At 39.1% G+C, this 12,285-nt stretch overlaps 2 protein-coding genes across 2 annotated transcripts in view; both read left to right on the top strand.

The window, feature by feature from the left end:
- The window catches only part of myg1 (myg1 exonuclease), a 58,838-nt gene extending 57,988 nt beyond the window's left edge, over nucleotides 1–850 (top strand). The window contains exon 7 of the mRNA XM_004068672.5: nucleotides 497–850. Within this exon, the coding sequence (XP_004068720.1) occupies nucleotides 497–686 (190 nt within the window). The 3' untranslated portion in view covers nucleotides 687–850. The remainder of the gene's footprint in view (nucleotides 1–496) is intronic.
- A 6,037-nt stretch (nucleotides 851–6,887) lies between these two features.
- LOC101160062 (leucine-rich repeat-containing protein 3) lies at nucleotides 6,888–11,838 on the top strand. Its single transcript, XM_011474861.4, has 2 exons — nucleotides 6,888–7,211; nucleotides 8,823–11,838. The coding sequence occupies exon 2, from the start codon at nucleotides 8,890–8,892 to the stop codon at nucleotides 9,745–9,747; it is 858 nt and encodes a 285-aa protein (XP_011473163.1). The 5' UTR covers nucleotides 6,888–7,211; nucleotides 8,823–8,889; the 3' UTR covers nucleotides 9,748–11,838.
- The last annotated feature ends 447 nt before the right edge of the window (nucleotides 11,839–12,285 follow it).

Genomic DNA, 12,285 nt, shown 5'->3' with positions numbered 1-12,285 from the left:
CACTTGTGATCTTTTAAATTGCTGGAGAATTTAGCTGATTTTTTTTGCTTCCATTTGCTGGTGTTGATGGTAATCGTGCAATATGCTAGGGTTCCTGCAGTTTACCTTTGATGGCAGCAAAAAAGAGAAAAGTTTGGGTTTCACTGTATTTTTTGTTGTTTTCATCTCGAAAGAGATTCCAAAGATTCAGTGAAATGAACTCAGTTGCTCGTCTTTTCTTGCATTTTCTCTCTCTCTGTTTAATATGTTGAATTAGTATTGACCCAAATTATGTTGACTCATGTAAAACAATTTTCCATCATCTAAATAACCTTTCCAGCTTGATTTATGGTTTATTTTATTTAATATTTATGAGTCTAGAATTCATGTTTTTTTTCAGCCTTTTTCAGATTTGCATGCCAACTAACATGTTTGTAGGAAAGAACGTGTCAACAGGGAGTTGGCATCTGCCCTGTGTCCGTCTGTCACAACTAACCCTTCCGTCTTCCTGCTCCAGGCTGTCCCTTCTGGAAGAATGGCGCGGTATACGGGACGAAGCTCTGTCTGAGCTCAGCGGGATTAAGGACTGCATCTTTGTTCACGCTGGAGGCTTCATTGGCGGGAACAAGAACCAGGAAGGAGCCCTGGAGATGGCCAGAAGGACCCTGCAGGCTGCCGCTCAGTGCCCGGCTAACGGAAGTGGTTGACTGGTTGCACAAGATGGTTGAGGGCTTTTTTTTTTCTGCTGGCCAGTCTTACACGGAGGAGCAGCATTCAGACGTTGCTGGTTTTCTCCATCGAGTTAATGTTGTTTTACTATGCTGAGGTGGTAATGACAGGAAACAGGAATAAAATGAAACTGATTTATAAATTCAATGAGTCCCTTCCTTTCTGAAATTTTTGCCTCATAAAAGTGTCTGTTTTTTGTTGTTGTTTGCTATTGACTACCACCTCAAATTAGATTCTTCTTTTACCTGCTTGGTTAAATGCAACAGTAAACCTTTTTTCCCCCCTGCTCCTCAATTATCTATTGAGTTTTGTTGGGTGAGGTTAATAAACCGCCGTCTGACGAACCAGTACCAACATCTTCAAACCCTGGAAATATCACCGGCTTACCTTTTAAGGGCTTCATTATACAGACACCTGGACAATCGTTCCTCCTTTCATTTGCAGCATTTTCTGATAGTGCCGCTGTACAACAAAGAGATTCGCAGGCAGCCTCCGTTGGCTCAAGGATCAAAGCATCAATAATAAGGTCTGATTAATTTAAAGAAATTAATTTTCCCAAACACTACAAGGATAGGAGCCGGTGTTGTGACGAGGTTAGCGGTGCTGTCAATTGTGCAGTAATAAAGTCGGTGAATCTACCTTCAATTTTTCTCATTAATGCAGCAGCTCTCAGCTCTTGCCTTGTACTTCCCCTAGTCAAAATCTAAATATTAATAAAGGAAAAATCAATCAAATGATCATTAGTTGCAGTTTGAGTCTGAGTGGCTCCAGAAACATGCTTTTCTTGCATCTGTTCTTTCCATTTCACCGATGACTCAGAGATGTTCCCACAGATTTTAGTGGTATTAGTCCCTTGTGTGCTGGACTGCAGCCAAAGTCCCAATCCAATCTATAGGCCTTTTGTCAAAGGCCTCTTATGGTCACGTACTCCCCATTGTAATCCCTGCCAACTAATAGTAGTGTTTGTGGAGATTCAGGTGATAACCTTTTCTTACAATCCCTCTCTGAATGAGGCAGGACGCAGTGAAGGTGTATTCATCATGGTGGCCTAATTGGAGATGTTTCAAAGGAAACATCAATCTAAAAGGAGGGAGGAAAAACACCAACTTGCAGCTAAATTTGTATTGATTTGAGTTTTCAGGCGCCACTTTACCCTTGCATGCATGATCTCAGGCATATTTGTGATGAAGAGCACTTGCTTGATTGCAGTGCACAGAAAATCACTCCATGGATTTTTATTTATTTATTTATATGCGTCTTCAGAATCCTCTTGTTATATTTTTGTTTGGTGGTGGTGTATTTTGTAGCACAGGAGTGGTTTGCACTAAACTCTTTCCTGACACACATTAGCTTTAAAGCATTAAATGTTTATTTGCAGACAGTTCACAAAATATTGTAGAAAGTGTATTCATTTCCATAATTCCATTCAAAAAAATTAACCTTTTCTAGAATATCGATTCAGGTCCCATTGTTTAGTTGATTTCAAGTATTTATTTTGTTTATTTTTTACAATAATTAGGGTTCCATCTCATAAAACCCACAAAAACAGGATTTCAGAAAATTAGAATATTCTGGAGAAATCTGCCCAAAATGTTTTAAAGTGAGTTGCACCAACGGATCATCTACTAAAGCCAAAGGCTCCACAGATGTCATCAAATTGATTTAGTCTGGTACAATATGATCGATCCCCTCCATAGTTTGGGCAAGCCACAAGAGTTCCCACCTAAAGAGGCTGCTTGTTCAGAGGAAGGGCAAAATGTGACAGGAGAAACTATTTAAGAATTGAAGATTTTGAAAATAGTTTATTTTGATTGATTTAAAGGGATCATAATCTTTGTCCTCATGTAAAAACTGAAGTAAATTTTGATTTCTCCTCAGTATTCAAATTTTCTAAATCCTGTTTTTGTGTGTTTTATGCACTGGGGCCCCAGTTAATTTAAAGATAAACAAATACTAGAAATCAGACTTTAGACCCTGAATCTATATTCTATGAAAGTTACATTTTTTGGAATGGAATTATGGAACTAATACATTTTTCTATGATATTCTAATTTTTTTTTAAAAGGGTCTGTATATCCTATCTGCTTTGCAGTTTTTCAGTGACAAAGCAAGAGGCAAACCTTTGTGTTGGTCTGTGGTTGTAAGCATTTTTGTGTTAGCTCCATCCTTACATGTGGCCATACTCAGAAAAAAGGCAGCCGAGAGCCTCAGCAGAACACCTGCCCTCAGCCTGACCCGTTGTTAGTGGATTCAAGTAAGAGGGCTTGACAGCCTGCTTACAAACAAAGAAGAACATCTTCAGCATTTTCAGTTTTTTCTGCGCCGGCGAGCAAACTTCCAGGAGCGTTTCTTCTGCTTGTAGGCGTGCGTCTGTGTGATTTCCTCTTTCCTTTGTGAAACATAAATCATAATTATGCGTGTGAGCGGTGTGTCAGAGGAGTGGGTTCCTCCCGCTGGCTGTCAGATCTTTCCCAATGGCTCCTTCCGTTTACAAGTTTTTCTAGGGTTCGTTTAGTTTCCGCCTCCACGGATGAAGCCCAACACGCCGATGCCGAACTGCTTCACTTCACTGCAGTCATGTTCTCCAGTGGAGCTCAATCTGTCAGCACTGTCATTGACAAACGGCTCATGTGTTCATCTTTTTGAATCAAATTCCTGTGAGATGATCAGACAGGCTCTGTGCCCACCTCCCTCCCTACAGCTCTGCTTTACTTGTCTGTATAGTTTTTTTTCCCCCTGCATATTGAATTTTTTTTCACCCTCATTGCCCTCAGTTCAGGAACCAGATAAAATGGTAAATATTGTTTTTAGATTGAGGGATTTTCCCAACCTTTTCATATTCATTCTCATTACTCTTTTCCTAAAAAGAAAAACCCACATAAACCTCTGATGAGGAAATGTCAAGGGCAGAACAATGAGGAGGAGAGAAAAAGTCCATCAGCAAGGCAGGACGAGGAAGCCTCACACTGGCAGCATCGTGCATTATATTTATCAGGTGTGGAAATGTTCCCGGCTGATGGGAGCAGGACAGGCTGGGATGGTAGAAAAAGAGAGAGGGGGGAATATGAAGTGCAATCATACCTGTCAAACTCGTCCTTTCCTCCCTGAGGGCTCTGCTGTAGAGCTCCCAATATTGTTGCTGAGTGTGGACTTCACACTAACTTTAACTTTAACCCCCCCCCCATTAATAAAACCTCCCCACAGTAAATGCAGTGTACTAGTCTGCATTGATGTGCTTTATCTGATCCTGTTGTTAAAATGGAAATTTACTGTCGATGTGCGGGAGACTCCACGAGTCCAGCCTCTCGCACGCGCCTAGTTTAATGCATTTACTCCATGCCTGTCAAAGCCAATCTTAATTTTCAACGTGATGCACAGTGGCCCACTGTCCCCTCTCACAAATAAGGTCTCTCTGCTCGACCCGCCATGGAAAAAAATGGCCGAAAAAGCAGCAGAAGCCTTTAATGCTGCGTTATTGTAGCTGGATCCTGGTTAGAATCTTCTTTGTGCACCATTTTTTATGGTGATACATCTATTTCTGGTTGGATGGGACTAATTTGACATAAATCAGGTAAAATGATATTTTCCATGACAGCTTGCTGCAAAAAAGGAGGTGAGCGAACGATAGGAGGGAGTTATTAAAAAAACAGTGTTAGAGTCTGTAGAAAGCGATAAGACTCTTTGGACTCTGCTAATATTTACCATCTAGCAGGTTATTTTAGTAGGGATTTGGGACCTCTTACAGATTACTTTGTCTTAATCTGTTTAGCAGGTTCCGGTTCCCAAAAAAAGACAACAATCACAGTGAAAGCACAATAAAGAAACTTAAACAAGAAGCAGGAACCAAAAATAACTGACTTTCAGATGGGATTGTCAGTAATCAGATGGAGCACATTTTTAGGTGATTGCAGCATCAGTTGCGTTTTGTAGTTTTTGTTTTTTTTAGCAATTCGCACTTAAGTGACTCCAGCATCTTGGCTTTATGGAAAATTCATCTCAGCATGAAATTCCTGGAGAAACTTATGTCTAGGAAATATGTGTTCTTTGCTCTTTTTAGCTTCATGTCTTTACCGCTATATTGAAAAGAAAAAATGAGATGAGATCCACAATGTGAAGCTGCCACCATACTGTGCCTATTATTGGATGACACTGCATGATGGGCTGGTTTGGGCTTTTTCCAAATGCAGTATTTGGAGTGAAGGTTAAAAGTTTTTTTTTTAGTTTTTTGTTTTCTTTTAAACTTTCTTTAGACTTGGTGAGTGATGCTCACTTAGTAGCCCCCTGCCATATTCTTCCCCTACAGAAACTTACACTTTGTCTTTATATAACTTTATCTTTATTGTTTCTTTTTCTTTCACATCTATGACACTTTCAGCAGAAAAAAATGTGTTTTCATTTTGATAAAACAACAGTAACAAGAGATCTTTCACAGGATCAATTCCTGTAAAATGAAAGGGAACTGAGAAAAGAAATTCAAAGGAACTCAAACTCAAATTTTTCTGCCCCTTTAGATGAAAGAAAAAAAAAAGAGTGAAAAAAAGGTACTTTATCTAAACCTACATTTACATGTTTGCTATAGCATGCTTGTGGTTTACATGAAAGCATTTCGTACAGTGTATCACCAACACCACCAAGTGTGTATCCTATTTTTATATCCTGGAATTAATCACACAAGGTTTATTGATTGTATTTTTGTAGCAATTCTTTTTGAACAAATTGTCAAATTATGCTCAGTCTGCACCAAAGTTTAACCTCAGTAACCATGACCATATCTGAGATGAAGAAACAAAGAAGACAAAACACATTTTACAGTTTTGGTCATTTATTTAATGCTGGTTTAATCTTAGGCCAATAATTTCCCATGTAAATGTTAAATGGCCATCACAGTTTGGACTTCTTTAAACTAGGGATGCGATGATATAGTTTCCTCATGACTTGGTTCAAATAATTTTTGAGTCACGGTTTAGTTTCAGTTTGAAATATTGTGTAGTTGAAAATTACATACACAAAAAAGAAAAATTTCCTTTTTATTTTACTAATAAGCAAGTAACAATAAAACACAAAACAAAATATGTTTCAGTTAGCTTAAAGTCATACTTCGTTCATCTTTTGTTTTATTCTAGAAGCATTCCCTGTGGTCTCTAAAAATGATTAGGCCGTTAAATAAAATGAATCAAAAACCTGTATTGTTTTCTAGAACATAGTTTCTGCAGAGTGGCAGTAGTTCATTAGAAATGTGGCTCTTTTTTTAGACTGTTGGAGTAAATAAGCCTGCCTCCTTCCCCATTATCCATCTGTTTACATGCTCCCCCACTACCTTACAGCCTCTCACAACCCCAAGCTAACATCACTGGTGCAACAAAAATGGCAACAAATATTGCAGCTAACCATTCGTAGACAGATCTGAGCCAGATGTCAGCTCAGACGAGGAAAACAAATATGTATTTATACCTATTACCTGTTTGTCAGCAAGTGGATGCATCAGAATGGAGTGGAACTGCATTGTGGTCTCCTTTTTGTATTTTCACATTTTCAAATGCCATTTTCTTATCTGCTCCTGATTCCCAACAATTCAAATAAAGCAATACTCAGAAATACAATTTTAAGCTTAAATTTCTTTATGTGTCCTCCATCATCAGAAAAATGCCTCAAAAACACATTAAAAACACCAAAATGATGATTTTTCCTTGAGTGGGTCTTGAAACTAAGGCTGGTGCAACGTAGGCCTAGTAAAACGAATTATAAATCCTTTTTTAAATTGTGTTTGATACAAAAACCGTTTGGGTTTGCAGTAGAGATGCAACAATATACTTTTCACATGATTCTATTTAATGGTTGAACATATGGTTAGGTTTTGAACCGAGAATTGTGGCATCCCTATATAACACTTTTTTGGGGGTTTGTTTCGGGTTTTTGAATCTTTTAGATGTGAGTTTTCTGTCAAAGTTTTTTTCTTTTATTTAAATACAGTATAGAATAAATAAACAACTACTTTCATCTAACTTGTGAATTTGTGACCTACAATAGATCAGTTCCCCCCCTCAGAAAGAATGATCATAAGAATGTAATTATGCTAAATGTAATTAAGGGATTAACTAATGGATTGGTCCTGACTCCTGAGTGTTCACAGAAACTAGAACTCATTCTCTCTACACACTCACCATTTCCTGTAATTTATGTTTTTTGCGGGACACACGCATGCGCGCACAGACAGACCCGCGTCTCTCAGTGCGCGTCTGTGAGAGAGGGAGAGACAGTTTGCCCCACATCTCCATCGCTTGAACTGCCTGCGCCGGTGAGGCAGACAGCGATGCGCCGCCGACAGCGCGCGGAGCACGGCCGCAGCCTCCTCACGCGCTCCTTAAGGCTGATGGGAAACATGTCTCCCCGTCTGCCACCCGGACAAACTTCAAGAAAAACTACAAACGGAAACTAAATAATTATAATAAAATCAACAAGTCATCATCTTTCGCATGGATTTCCTATAATAAACCACCCAACAGGTAAGTTTATGTGTTTAGAATCTTTTATTTTTACTAATGTGCATTTTAATATGCTGAAAGTTTAATTTTTTTGTCTTACAGTTGAAAATGACATAAAAACAAATATAGTGTTTGCTTAGAATAAATGGAAAAATGCTGCATGGGATGTCACAACCTTTAGAGTAATCCACTTGGCCGGTTTCACCCAGATTGATATGATTTAGCCTCCATGAAATGTCAACAGAAAAGACTATCATTTGCAATTTATCAATTTATTTATTTGTCCTAATAAAAATTGAAAAGAATTTACCAAGAAAAAAAAAATCCCCACGTTACCTGGAATGAGCAAATGTCAGTACTGTCCATCTCTTTTTGTTTGATTTGAGAGTCTCCATCGGTCTACCTCATTTACCTTCATATGCAAAACACCATTATTTTGTTAACGAGGGATTTGAACACATCATTATTAATTATTTCGGTATGACGCAAAGCAGCGTATGGGACACAGGGGCCACTTGATGGGCATCACTGGGAGCCCAGCTGCCACATTTAGACCATTCTCCAATGTCTCCTGTCAACCACGCACCAAAACAACTTTTAATTTCGTTATAAAAACAGAAGGTGCTTGACATTTAAGAGGCTGGTCTTGTAATCAAATTCAAGCTGCCTCATGTGGTACAAAAACATCAGAAGGCCACGCTTCCTCGTAAAAAACAAGGATGTTCTGGAAACAACAAGCTGGTCTGCAGAGTTATAAAAAAAAAACTGCAAACAGAAACTTATCATGTCTTGTCCTCAAGTGGTTTTGCTTTTATGATTTAGTGACTTTCAGACGGCATGTTTTAAAACTTTTCCCTTGTATCTTCAGGAGGAGAGCGCAGATGGCAACAGCTGAACTGCTGCTGGGCAATTTCTTTTCTAGCTATGTCACTTATTGACAGTGTGGGACTCAGGCAGGATGGATGTTCTAGTGTTTAATAGTGTATTAGGCAATGCTTGGGCCATCGATCCCTCCTCTTTCCAGCCTCCCTCTTTACAACTGCTATCTCACCATTGAAACAAGATTGAGGAGCTGTGGCATCATAGGAAAATAAATAGAGAGGTAAATGAAATGAACAGGGATTGATCCTTACAATATGATGCCATTCTTTCTGCTTTTTCAATGAGAACTGAGAGAGAAAAGGGGCCCCAACAGAAAGAGTGCAAAGAGGAGCTAATCATGTCTAATGATTTATGTCCTCCTAATACAGCAATGCAAGAAGAGATTTCAATCTTGTTTGGCCAATTAAACCATCATTACTGCTGCTTGGACTGTGATTAAATTAGAAAATTAGTGCAATGAAATATGCAGGCGTCTTTTCTGAAAGTTGAATTTAAACTTGCAGCTTTACCAAATCGGATCTGCAAAGAAACATGAGTAGAGCTGTGTTTCTGACACAAACCTTTTATGTTTTTTTTTTTATAAATTCTATTCATGCATTTAGAAATGCATTGTCTCTTTTGCTACTGACCTTTCATTCTCCTCCTTTCAGATTAATCCTCTTGAGAGAGTTCATTCTGATTACACATGCTTGTAGATTTAAAAACAAAGCCATCTTTTTCCATCTGACCTCTTTTCTCTCAATCTGTCAGATTCTCCCGGTTCAGACCTGCCAGTGCATTTGGGACCTGATGAGTGTCGGGAGGCTATGGTGAGGCCATGTGCTCAGCCTGGTATGAGGAGAAATGTCCTCCCATCACTGAAGGAAAGAGGAGAGGTAAAGGATCTGATCTCTACTCATGCCTGTGCATGTGGCTCTATTTCTCGACTCTATGGGGCCACGCAGCCCCGCAGTGCCCAGCCAGCTGCCACTGCACCTGGGACACTGGCACGGTGCTCTGCTCGGACGCCGAGCTGCGGGCGATACCGGAGGGCATCCCCCCAGAGACCGTCTCACTTCACCTTGAGCGCAACTACATCCGTGAAATCCCCGAGAGTGCCTTCAGCCACCTCGTCCAGCTGCGCGACCTGTACCTGTCACACAACCGGATTGACTCGCTTGCCACAGGTGCTCTGAGGCATCTTGGTCCCGAGCTACGTATGCTGGACCTTTCACATAACCACCTGAGGCACGCCAGCAGGGAGGAGTTTGGTTCCACCCGTGCAAAGACACGCCTCTACCACAATCCCTGGCACTGTGACTGCGCTCTCCAGGAGCTGATGGAGACTCTGAACCTCGAACCCGAGACGGTGAATGGGATTATCTGCGAGAGCTCAGTTCGGGGTGTAGGCGAGGGGAGCAGGTGGGAGGACCCGGGGTCACAGGGGGAGCACACGGGTCAATCTCTGGTGAAGCTGTTGGACTCTGGGGTGAACTTCTGCAGCCTGCAGAGGAAGACCACCGACATCGCCATGCTGGTGACAATGTTTGTATGGTTCTTCATGGTCATTGTGTACGTTGTGTACTATGTTCGGCAGAACCAGGCCGAGGCTCGCAGGCATATGGAGTATCTGAAAAGTTTGCCCAGCCCCCGCAAGACACCCACTGAAACAGACACCCTGAGTACTGGTTTCTGAGCTCTGTCGCCCCGTAAATGGAATAATTGAACGTCATCTTTAATTCTGAAGAGCTGAGACGCCACAATGAATCAAATGTGGATAATGCAGACACAAGTGGAATGAACACATTTCTTTATATTTATGACATCTTTTAATATAATTTCTCATGGATAACTTCTCACATTTGTTTTACATTTTGTTTATTTCAACAGAAAACAAGTTAAAAAAAAACTAAAAACAACACAAGTAAAGTTTAAGTAAGATAAAATCATCTTTCTTTAAAATGAATCACCGTCTTTTGCGGTTCCCTCTTTCATCGCCCAGCAGACCTCTTGCTGTGCACTTTATCTTTCATTAAGCTGTAATTAGGGGAGTCTGATCAGCTGACCCTTAATGAAAACTTGAAAGGCACAAATCAGTTGGAGTGTGTTTGTGAGTTGCACATGTGCTGTTCAAACCTTTTCCAATTATGTTGACATGACACCGGTTTCTTTGGTGCCTCTGGAAAATAGCTAATCGAAATGAGTTTTTCATAAAGACATTGGTGCAGGAGATTAATTATATTGTCTGGAAGCTGCAGCAATCAGCTCAGAATTATTTGGTCAGGCACAGTCATTGACTGGTATGGGGAAAATTCAACCCACTTTCGTGATGGATTTGTGATGATGCTGTCTTCCTTTAGAAAAACCCGCTTTGGTAATCTCCCAACTATTGCTTCTCTTTTTTATTTATTTTTTATTTTTGTTGCCCTATTTTTCCAATTGGCTCTATGATAATTGATTCTATTATTTAAGTCACTGTGAAAATATGCAGATAATTTGAAATGAACTGAAATGATTGTTTAAGTCTAAACATTTTCAGAAGATATTTTTGGAAGAAAAAAAATGTTAGTCAAGGAGCTGCATTGAAAATCCTGCCTAGCTGCAGATTTAGGGCAAACCCTGATTAAAACTGACATGTCATTAGGCCTACTTGAATTAATTGTAATTATATTTACAGTAGATATACCTGTTGTTTACTGTGTCTAAGGGGAATGCAAATGTTTTTGACAAAAAATAGTCCATTTAGTTCACTATAAAATGGGTAAAAAAAAACGTTTCCAATATCCTGCTCAGTGTGTATTTTGAGGGTTCTATGCAGGATTATTGATGGTAAACAAATTGCAAAGTTGTGTTTAGATAATAGGTTTTCCCTTTCATTTGTTTCTCCACCTGCAAATTACTGGATTTTCTTAACTCCCAATACATCAACTAAAAAAAAAAAAAGAAGAAACAACTGATTTGGAAGACGATATGCGTTAATATTGTCAATCCATATTGTCTGCTGTGCTACTCTTCTTTTTATTCAATATAAATTCTTCTTAAAAGATAAATTCAGTTCAGTTAATAGTTTGTCTAAAACTATTTACTGAATAGTTTTATGTGAACACACACACACACAATTTCCAATCCGGTCATATAAACACAAATTTAGTCATATGTATGGAATTCTAGTCTTAAACTGTGGAAATCTACAAAACCTTCATGAAAATATTTGTAGATGGATCTTTAAAAATAATCTTTTTCAAATATTTTTGTAATTTAACAGAAGAGTTTGGGCTCAGATAAAGAAACTATTGTCTTTGTTTATGTTGTTAAAAAGTTTCAAAGCCAAAATTGGAAGTTTTTTTGAGGGCAGGTTAGAAGTTTGGCTGTGGGGGTGAAGATGCTGATCAATGTTGACATTTTCCCTTCTCTTCTCTAAATCCGCAACGCTTTGGATTGAAGCTCAGAACAAAATGGAATCGAGTGTTAACGTCAGCATTCATGAAATATAGTAGAAAACAAGCGTGCCCCATTTTTTCTGTGGTAATCTGTTAGTGAAAAGAGCCGAGGCAGAACTTAGGAAAGGTCAGCGCTCTGTGAACTCTAATGTGCTACATGTGCTGTATGTGTTTTGTAATCCTCGGAGCAAGAGCGGCTTAAGTCTGTTTTGTTCACACAGTGAGCATTAGTCAGCTGATACTGTTGCAGTACATGTGTTTGTAAAGCCCATGTGGAAAAAACGATGTTTGTTTGTGCTGTGTTGTTTGTGTAAATCAACATGCTATAAACATTTTCTCCGTGTTTACTGTTTGCCATATGTCTGATGTTAATGTGCCAGAACTCATTTCCTTTTAATATTGTCTCGTAGTTAGAATTTGAAGCCATGTTTAACTGAACTACTTAAAAAGCTTAAACATCTTTACCATCCATTACTTTAGCTGTGGCTATATTGAAATGGTGAGGATTTTGTGCCAATAATTCGTCCCCTTTAGTGTTTGATTACCCCATAATGAAGCAGACAAGTATTAGCATGTGTGCAGAAATCAATTTATTAAATAGTAGATGTTAAAAAACTAAAATCTGGGAAGAAAGTAAGAAATCCAATGTTTTAATATGCTCTCAGAGACCTATGTTTTATTACTCCTGCAAATTTAAAGACGAAGGTTGATGAGTAGAAGTAATAATAACCACAAGAATCCCTTCAGTTATCTTAATGAGCTGATCCGCCATGTTTCCCTTTTCCATGTACTAA

The sequence above is a fragment of the Oryzias latipes genome, chromosome 5 (genome assembly GCF_053564925.1).
Source record: "Oryzias latipes strain Hd-rR chromosome 5, Olatipes_Hd-rR_3.1".
Lineage (NCBI taxonomy): Eukaryota > Metazoa > Chordata > Actinopteri > Beloniformes > Adrianichthyidae > Oryzias > Oryzias latipes.
The sequence above is the reverse complement of the archived record's forward strand: the minus strand, read 5'-3'. Positions and strand labels throughout refer to the sequence as shown.